The sequence below is a fragment of the Nansenia antarctica genome, assembly GCF_963989245.1.
Source record: "Nansenia antarctica genome assembly, chromosome: 13".
NCBI lineage: Eukaryota > Metazoa > Chordata > Actinopteri > Argentiniformes > Microstomatidae > Nansenia > Nansenia antarctica.
This window is the reverse complement of record NC_137683.1, coordinates 19947944-19957943: the sequence shown is the minus strand read 5'-3', so window position 1 is coordinate 19957943 and position 10000 is coordinate 19947944. Positions and strand designations below refer to the sequence as shown.

Here is a 10000-nt window from a genome sequence, read left to right as displayed (position 1 = left end):
CCTGTTGTACTCTCGAGTTTTGGCAGCAAGATAGTCAGTTAGATCAGCCTTCGTTTTGTCATGTGAGAGGAACCTGCTCATTGGGACGTGTTTGATGTTGGTGTCATCTCTGACTTGATATTGGATAGAAGCTTTTCCTTGTCTTTGTTTGTCTCTGGTTGCACTCTTCAGAGAATCTGCCCTGTATGTGTCGAACACAAGGATGATCATCATAATCTCGTGTTAGTGACATCAGTCTGTCATTGAAGCAGCCACTCAGATCCTTGACTGTCACTACAGTGACTGGTTTTTTGCTCAGCTTCTGCACAAGCACCATGCCATCCACCAGTACTATCTTCCGACTTGGCTGATCAGTAGGTTTGGGGTCTGTGAATCCTGTATCCATTGCATCTTGGTGGGTAGCACTTCCAGTTTGAGGCGGCTGATGGTCTTCATAGAGTATGTCTTCTCTTGTCAGCTTGTCGAGAAGATGGATTAACTTGGACTTGTCATGGCATGGCAGGATTGTTCCATCAGCAGCGAACAGTGCCCTTGGTGTCAGAGTGAATTCATAGTTTCCTATGGCCTCTTTCAGGTTGATGTCTCGGTTTGACCTGGCAAGTACCATCAGCCTCGCAAACAGGTCCTTGGTCTCCTTCAGATCCACAGTATTGTCTCTGAGTTTCTCTGTAATCTTCTTGTTCCCAGACAGGAACATCTTGTTGTTCACTTTCTTCACAGGGGCCCAGAGGCTGACATCTCCATTGATCCGCTCTGACACGTAGTCTTCATACAACTTCTGGCCAGTGACATCAGCATTCAAGATCTGTGGTACATACTCATCTGGGATATAGGCATGCGTGATCACATTGTGCAGCCTGTCACCTTCAGTGGTAAAGGGGTTTCCATGAATGAGTATGGCTGCTTTGATCTTGTTGATTGTACAATGTGCCCTCTTGATTGCACTTGGCCCAAGTTCATGGTTCAGACTCGACCTTTGTAGCAAGGGTTCTTCTTCTTTGGCAGTTTTGCTAGTGTTAGATTCTCGAAGAGCATGGAACACATATTTTCTCCAGCAAGCTTTATGGTATTGGACATCAATTGCGTGCGCATCACCTGGTGAGATGCAGGTGTTCAGCCTTGTCTTCAGTGCAGTATTATGGGATCTTTCCACAGCATCTTTGAGATCTTTACCAGCATTCTCAGTCCTGACCTGGTACAGCTGCTGTCCATCATCCTTTTGGCAGAAGAAGCACTGTTCCTTATCCAGTGGATTTGTATGGGATCGTGTGAATAGCACTGAGGAACCAGATGTTGAGGGGATTGGCTCAGCCATTTCTGTGCTTCCTCTTTTCTGTCCACGCTTTTTGACAGTGTAGTGTCCTGTACTTAAAGCATGTGCATGGTAGTCTCTTGCACGTTTTATCTTGTCCTTATTGGATGCACTCGAGTGACAGGAACGATGCCAGACTGCCTTCTCAGTGCACATTTTTTCTGGTGTGCAGTTCTGTAGTCTGCTTTGGACTTGCACATAGTCCCCATCATTAAAACTGGCCCTCTCTTGAAGTACCTGCAGTATGAGCCTATAGGACTCTAATTTAGGATTTTTCACCAGGACTCCTTTTTTGTCATCATCTGACTGACATAGAATGCATTGCTTCCAGTTAATGGACTCCTCAGCTTGACATGGTTCCAATGAGATTCCCATGAGGTTCCCATGAGATTCCATAGAATGCATGTGGGTCATTTTGGACTCACGTAGGCCTACTAACAAAGTAACGAAAAACGAAGTAATAGAAAAACTACAATAAAAATAAAAAAAATAGCTTTGTAACTACAACCATTGGATTCCTTGACCCTGAAAATGTAGGTTTAGCAGTTAAAATCAATGTTCTAGCTTATTTAGAAGCCAAGATATTACAAAACGTGTGTATTATGGCGGCCATTTTGTAAATGGCAAGGTGGCCGCCTTTCAGACATCTGTGCAAATGGAAACATATATTTTCTGATTCCTCATAAAATGCCCTTTCCAAAAATGTATAGATTAGCAAATCCCCCAAAAATTCCCACGAAATTATATAACAAACCTGACTATACCTAGCTTCTACTGTTAGGAGTCCTCACTACCTAGCTTCTACTGAGGGTTAATGTGGTGATTGGTTGAGATCTCATTTGCGGTTTGAAAACGCTGCTTTGCTCATTTCTAGTCAGAATGATGCTGGACAGACCACCGTTGGCTAGTGTATGCTGATGTGGTTGAATCCATTCCAATCAAACTTTATTATGCCCAGGACTGTAGACGCTTACAGAGGACAGTGAAGACTGCAGCCAAAATAATCAACACAGAACTGCCACAACTCAATAACATCTATAACACCCGCTGTATAATGAAAGCTCAAAACATCATTAAAGACACCAGCCACCCTGCCTATGCACTATTCACACTCCTCTCACCCCAAAAACGCTATAGAAGTATCAACTCACACACCACCCGCCTCAGAAATAGTTTCTTCCCACAGGCAGTCAGGTTGCTGAACAGCTGAACCATGCGCCCTGCACTTGGCACTTTACACCCTGCACTAAGACCTTTACACCCTGCACTAAGACCTTTACACCCTGCACTAAGACCTTTACACCCTGCACTAAGACCTTTACACCCTGCACTAAGACCTTTACACCCTGCACTAAGACCTTTACACCCTGCACTAAGACCTTTACACCCTGCACTAAGACCTTTACACCCTGCACTAAGACCTTTACACCCTGCACTAAGACCTTTACACCCTGCACTAAGACCTTTACACCCTGCACTAAGACCTTTACACCCTGCACTAAGACCTTTACACCCTGCACTAAGCACCTTGTACTGTATTGTTGTTTGTTGTATTGTGGACTATGTTGTTGTGTGTGATACTACAGAGAGAGACGAGGCTGAAGAACTTCATTGTATTAATACATATGACAATAAACTTGAACTTGAACTTGAACTTATTCACAGCACATTGCGTACATGGTAAATAATGAGCTAACAAGATCTAAACAAAGATTAAAGCGTTTGAAGGTCAAACTGCCGCTCTGCACAGGACGGCAGGACTGCAGGGGCCTGAGGAGACAGCTGTGGGCTGAGGTCTGACGGCAGGACTGCAGGGGCCTGAGGAGACAGCTGTGGGCTGAGGTCTGACTGCAGGACTGCAGGGGCCGGAGGAGACAGCTGTGGGCTGAGGTCTGATGGCAGGCCTGCAGGGGCCTGAGGAGACAGCTGTGGGCTGAGGTCTGATGGGTGTTTTGAAAAGGGCTTCTTTCTTTCCTGCTTTCTAGCCAATTAAGATGGCTTCCGATAGGCCCGACGGGTCAGCCGTTGTTATGACAACCGCCCCCTGGCCCTTCAAGGGCATTGTTTCTATGACACTGGAGTGGTTTTAAGGTTTATGGGATCTGGTGTAGGACAACAACAACAAAAACAACAACAACAAAAACAACAACAACAACGACAGCAACCACAACCATAACAACCATGTGTGTGTGTGTGTGTGTGTGTGTGTGTGTGCGTGTGTGTGTGCGTGCGTGCTTACGTGTGTGAGAACAACAGCCATTTGAGTCAGATGACATTCTGATACAGTGACAAGTCTAACCATTATAAGAATAAATAATTATCATTCCAATTATTCTAATTCTAATGATTCTGCCTCGGAGGATTCTAATCAAAATGGTTCAGATCTAAATCTGCAGAGCGTCCTGATAGAGCGACAGTGTTGTTAATGTTGAGTCTGTGATATGGTTAGATATGGTAAGCTCTCATTCATATCTCATCCAGATGGGAGTCTCCCTTTGTTTCCAATGTTATGTCACTGTAATAAATAATACACCGGTCCAACCCAGGTCTCTCTCTCTCTCCCTCCCTCTCTCTCTCTCCCTCCCTCTCTCTCCCTCCCTCCCTCCCTCTCTCTCTCCCTCTCTCTCTCTCTCCCTCCCGCTCTCTCTCTCTCTCCCACCCTCTCTCTGTCCCTCCCTCTCTCTCCCTCCCTCTCTCTCCCTCTCTCTCTCCCTCCCTCTCTCTTTCTCTCTCTCCCACCCTCTCTCTCTCCCTCCCCCCTCTCTCTCTTCCACCCTCTCTCTCCCTCCCTCCCCCCCTCTCTCTCCCACCCTCTCTCTCTCCCTCCTTCTTCCCCTCTCTCTCCCTCTCTCTCTCTCTCTCCCTCCCTCCCCCCCTCTCTCTCTCCCTCCCTCTCTCTCTCTCTCTCCCTCCCTCTTCCCCTCTCTCTCTCCCTCCCTCTCTCTCTCTCCCTCCCTCTCTCTCTCTCCCTCCCTCCCTCTCTCTCCCCTGCTCCCTCCCTCTCTCTCTCTCTCCCTCCCTCCCTCTCTCTCTCTCTCCCTCCCTCCCTCTCTCTCTCCCTCCCTCCCTCCCTCCCTCCCTTGGAGAACCTTCCAGAACCTCCATCCGCTGCCTCCCATTTCTCCCCCCTTCTCCCCTGCTCCCTCACCCATGTAGACGGAACTGGTGTAAAAGGCCAAGTTTAGACCAGTCCTATGCTTTTCCATAGTGTTAACAATAGTGTGTGTGTGTGTGTGTGTGTGTGTGTGTGTGCTTGTGTGCGTGTGTGTGCGTTTGTGGTGTGTGTGCGTGTGCGTGTGCGTGTGCATGTGTGTGTGTGTGTGTGTGTGTGTGTGTGTGTGTGGTGCTGTGTTGGAGCATCTAGGGTTACACGCTCAGGAAATGGCCCCTCTCACCCTCCAGAAGATAGAGAGAGAGAGAGAGAGTGATAGAGAGAGGGGGTGAGAGAGAGAGGGAGAGAGAGAGAAGGAGAGACAAAGAGAAAAGGAGAGAGAGAGAGAGAGGGAGAGAGAGAGAGAGAGAGGGAGAGAGAGAGAGGGAGAGAGACAGAGAAGGAGAGAGACAGAGAGAAAAGGAGAGAGAAAGAGAGAGGGAGAGAGAGGAGAGAGAGAAGGAGAGAGACAGAGAGAAAAGGAGAGAGAGAGAGGAGAGAGAGAGATGCAGTAAACGAGAAGGGGATGCTCCTCACTCTGACCTTCACCCTGCACATGAGGAGGAGAATGATGGCACAGTTAGACTCTGTGTGTGTGTGTGTGTGTGTGTGTGTGTGTGTGTGTGTGTGTGTGTGGGAGCGGTATGCCTATTGCTGCTGATGCAACGTTCAACATACTTGCAGTGAAAGAAGTGAACCAGCTAGTAACTGTTTGTTTCCCCCTCCCCCCTGTCTCTCTTCTCCCCCTTTTCCACCCCTCCCTCTCCCCCTCCGTTCTCCCTCCCTCCTCCCCTATTCCCTCTCTCTCCCCCTCTCCTCCCCTCCTCTCCTCCCCTCCCCCTCCCCTGTCCTCCCTGCCCTCTCCCTCCCTCCTCTCCGCCCCTCCTCTCCTCCCCCCCCACCCCCCCCCTTCACCCTCTCTCCTCCCCCCCCCTCCACCCCTGCAGCAGAGGCCGGTGCAGCAGTCCCTGGCGGCCTCCCTCTGCCGGGAGTCTCACTGGAAGTGTCTCCTCCTGACCCTGCTGATGTACGGCTGCTTCGCCACCCTGGCCTGGTGTGCCCTCTGCCGCGTGCCCGTCCTCGGGGGTAGGGAGAGGCCCACCGGTGTGTGTGTGTGTGTATGTGTGGCTGTGGGTGTGTGTGGCTGGGTGTAGGTGTGGTGTGTGTGTGTATGTATAACTGCTCGCCTTGCTGTCACGGAGGCCCTCCACTCTGCTCAAGCTTCCTCCCTCTCCTCTGTTCTCATTCTCCTGGACCTGTCTGCTGCCTTCGACACAGTGAGATCACTACCAGATCCTTCTCTCCATCCTCTCAGAACTGGGCATCTCTGGCACTGCACACTCCTGGTTTGCTTCCTACCTGGCGGGTCGCTCCTACCAGGTGACTTGGGGAGGATCGTTGTCTTCTCCATGTACCCTCTCCACTGGGGTACCCCAGGGCTCCGTCCTAGGGCCTTAAATGTTCTCCCTCTATACCAAGTCTCATGGCTCTGTAGTCTCCTCACACGGGTTCTCCTACCACAGCTACGCACATGACACTCAACTCTTCCTGTCTTTCCCCCCCCTCTGACCTACATGTGGCAACACGTGTCTTGTTGACATCGCTTCATGGATGTCAGCCCACCATCTCAAGCTCAACCCTTAACAAGACCGAGCAACTCTTCCACCCTGGGAAAGCCTGCCCTCTCCAAGACTTCTCTATCACAGTGGAGAACTCTACTGTAACCCCCTTCCAGACAGCCAAGAACCTTGGAGTGATCCTGGACAACCGTCTATCCTGTGCAGAGAACATCGCAGCGACAGCACGCTCCTGCAGATTCCTCCTTTACTACATCAGAAGGATACGTCCATTCCTCACCAGAGAAGCTAGGGCAACTCTTGACCCAAGGGGTCACTGGTAATCTCCTGCCTTAACTACTGCAACATACTCCTGGCCGGGCTCCCCGCCTCCGCCATCAGACCTCTGCAGCTCATCCAGAATGCTGCCGCCCGTCTGGTGTTCAACCTCCCCAAATTCTGTCATGTTACCCCTCTCCTTTGCACCCTCTACTGGCTCCCGATAGCAGCTCGCATCAGATTCAAGTCCCTGGTGCTCGCCAACCGTGCAGCAAAAGGGACAGCCCCTGCCTACCTGCCAGCAATGGTCACCCCCCAAACTTCACCCCGTTCTCTCCGCTCCTCCACCTCTGCTGGCCGACTGGCCCCACCACCTCTTAGCCAACCTCTTAGCCATGCTGCCCGGTCACATCTATTCACTACCCTGGCTCCCCGCTGGTGGAATGAACTTCCCATGGTTGTCAGAACTGCAGAGTCACTCCCCATCTTCCGTCGGAAAAAACTGAAGACCCATCTCTTCAGGCTACACCTTAACTGCTCCTCCTGAGACATCTATTACCCCCCTGCACAGTCTCCAGAGACAACTGCTCCCCCCCCCTCTACTGTTTCTCTTCCCCCCCTATACTGTTTCTCATAATATTTCTACTATCCCCTTGTATTGTTACTTCAGTGTCTACAAAAAAAATCTTCTTCTATCACGACGACTGCTAATGGCAGCTGGCCTGAACTTAATTACTTTTCCTGCTATGACTGGTGGATTGATGATTCACTTTCTTAGTCAAATGTATTGATTGTAAGTCACTTTGGAATAGTGCTAAATTCCAAAAATGGAAATGTGTGTGTGTGTGTGGGTGGGTGTGTGTGTGTGTGCGTGCGTGTGTGCGTGTGTGTGTGTGTGTTTGTGTGTGTTCACTTTCAAGCTTTCAAGTTGAATTGTGTTAAAAGTAAATTTTGTGTCACACTTTAGACAGCGGTATTGTATTGTATCAGGGCCTAATGAAGTTATGTATTGTATCAAATAGATAGGAGATGGCTACTTTATTGATCCCAAAGGAGAAATTCAGGCGTTAAAGTTAAAGTAATCAGGGACTAATAAAGTTATGTATCGTATCAGGGACTAATAAAGTTATGTATCGTATCAGGGAATAATAAAGTTATGTATCGTATCAGGGACTATTAAAGTTATGTATCGTATCAGGGACTAATAAAGTTATGTATCGTATCAGGGACTAATAAAGTTATATGTCGTATCAGGGACTAATACAATTATGTATCGTATCAGGGACTAATAAAGTTATGTATCGTATCAGGGACTAATAAAGTTATGTATCGTATCAGGGACTAATAAACTTATGTATCATATCAGGGACTAATAAAGTTATGTATCGTGTTCCACCAGGCTTGGCCGCCGACTACGCCACCTCCTCCGTGGCGGCGTTCTACTATGCCACCAAGGACTACAAGGAGCTGCACCTGGAGAGCCCGTGCTCCAGCGGCTACGTCTACATCCCGCTGGCCTTCCTGGCCATGCTCTACGTGGTCTACCTGGTGGAGTGCTGGCACTGCTTCTCCAAGACGGCCGTCCTGGCTCAGGCGGAGACGGCCGAGGTTTACGAGCGCATGCAGCGGCTGCAGCAGGCCACGCCCTGCATCTGGTGGAAGGCCATCAGCTACCACTACGTCAGGAGGACGCGCCAGGTCACGCGCTACCGCAACGGAGACGCCTACACCACCACGCAGGTCAGAGGAGGAGGAGGAGGAGGGGGGCGGGGGGCTGCTATCTTTCTGATTCAGTTCAGGGGTGTTCATACCTCTATGCCTTATACCCACTCTGTCACTCTAGTATTTATACCTCTATGCCTTACACCCACTCTACCGGTCTAGTATTTATACCTCTATGCCTTATACCCACTCTGTCGCTCTTGTATTTATACCTCTATGCCTTATACCCACTCTACCGGTCTAGTATTTATACCTCGATGCCTGCTCTCTCCGCCCACCCAGGTCTACCACGAGCGCGTCAACACGCACGCCTCCAGCTCGGAGTTCGACTACGCCCGCCACGGGGTCAAGGACGTCTCCAAGGAGCTGCAGGGCCTGGAGGAGCACCCGGCGGTCCGCCTGCGCTTCACCAAGTGCTTCAGCTTCGCCAGCGCCCGGGCCGAGGCCGCCTACCTGACGCAGCGGGCGCGCTTCTTCGGCGACAACGAGGGCCTGGACGACTACATGGAGGCGCGGGAGGGGATGCACCTGAAGAACGTGGACTTCCGGGAGCACATCCTGGCGTTCCCGGACCCGGCGAGGCAGCCGTGGTACTCCCGGCACCGCGTGTTCTGGCTGGCGTCGGCGTTCCTGCTCTCCTGGCCGCTCCGGGTGGTGTCGGAGTATCGCACGGCGTACGTGCACTACCACGTGGAGAAGCTGTTCGGGGAAGGGGACGAGGGGGGAGGCGGAGGGGGAGGAGGCGGGGGTGGGGGAGGGAGGGGGGACAGCCACAGCAGCGAGGGGGGGACGGAGAACGGGGGAGGAGGGGGAGGAGGGATGAACGGGGGGTCCAGCTACCGGGCGATCTCCCGGGTGAACACTGTGGACATGACGGAGCTGGAGTGGCACATCCGTTGCAACCAGCAGATGGTGCCCAGCTACTCCGAGGCCCTGCTCATGGACCTGGACAACCCCAACCCCCCCTCCTCCGCCACCACCACCCCCACCCCCCCCTCCTGCGCCACCAACCCCGGGGGGGCCGTCCAGGGAGGAGGCGCGGGGGGGGTGGTGGGCGCCGTGGCGGCCCTGCCGGTGGTCTTCAACTCGGCCTACCTCCTCCAGAGCTGCCCCCGCTGCCGGCGCACCACCTCCAGCTCCAGCCTGCCCTCGCGGCTCCGCGCGCCCACGGGACCCGCCGCCGCCATCCTCAACGCCACCGTGGCCGGGATGAGGGCCAACGTGCCCCCGTCCCAGGGGGGGGTCGTCGTCGGGGGAGGGGGGGGGAGGCTGGTGCTGAGCCGGAGCGGGTTCTCCCTGGGGAGGCTGGGGGCATCGCGGCCCGCCAGCCTGTTCCACTCCCGCAGCATGGGGGGGGGGCTGGGGGGGGGCAGGGGGGATGACGGAGGAGGGGGGGGAGGGGGGGGAGGCGGAGGAGGAGGAGGGGGAGGGTTCCTGGGGTTGGGTTCCAGGCAGGATGATGAGGAGAGCAGAGGGGTGCTGGAGGGAGAGGGGGATGAGGAAGAGGACGAGGACGAGGAGGAGCAGGTGGCGGCGCGGGGGGAGCAGGGGGAGAGGAGGGACGAGGAGGCGGATCGGGAGGGAGGAGAGGGGGAGGAAGGGAGGGAGGGAGAGAGGGATCGGCCGCCGGCCTATCAGGACGCGTTTTTCTTCCCCGTTCTGATTGTCCACGGCGGGGAGAACTGTCACGGCGGAGACGACATGTGATGGACAGAACGAGATAGAGAGAGAGAGAGGGAGAGAGAGAACACACACTTGTCAGAAAGTGAGAGAATATAGGAAAAGAGAGAGAATTACACCTGAGAGAAAAGAGGAGAGATGGAGAAGGAAGGAAGGAAGGAAGAGGAGAAAACGAGAGGAGCTCCTGTCGGAGAGTCCGATGTTAGAGGGGACAGGGTGAGGAAGAACAGAGAAGAAGGGAAAGAAGGGAATGTGAGAGAGGAGGGAGGGGCGTGAGAGAGGCTATCCAAGGGAGGCAGA

General features: G+C 52.7%; 1 protein-coding gene across 1 annotated transcript in view; it reads left to right on the top strand.

Moving 5' to 3' along the window:
* LOC308169384 (transmembrane protein 151A) overlaps positions 1-9727 on the top strand; it is a gene marked incomplete at both ends in the record, with an annotated part of 17882 nt that extends 8155 nt beyond the window's left edge. The window contains 3 exons of the mRNA XM_080544067.1: positions 5411-5573; positions 7698-8038; positions 8303-9727. Coding sequence (XP_080400193.1) covers positions 5411-5573; positions 7698-8038; positions 8303-9727 — 1929 coding nt within the window. The remainder of the gene's footprint in view (positions 1-5410; positions 5574-7697; positions 8039-8302) is intronic.
* Positions 9728-10000: the final 273 nt, after the last annotated feature.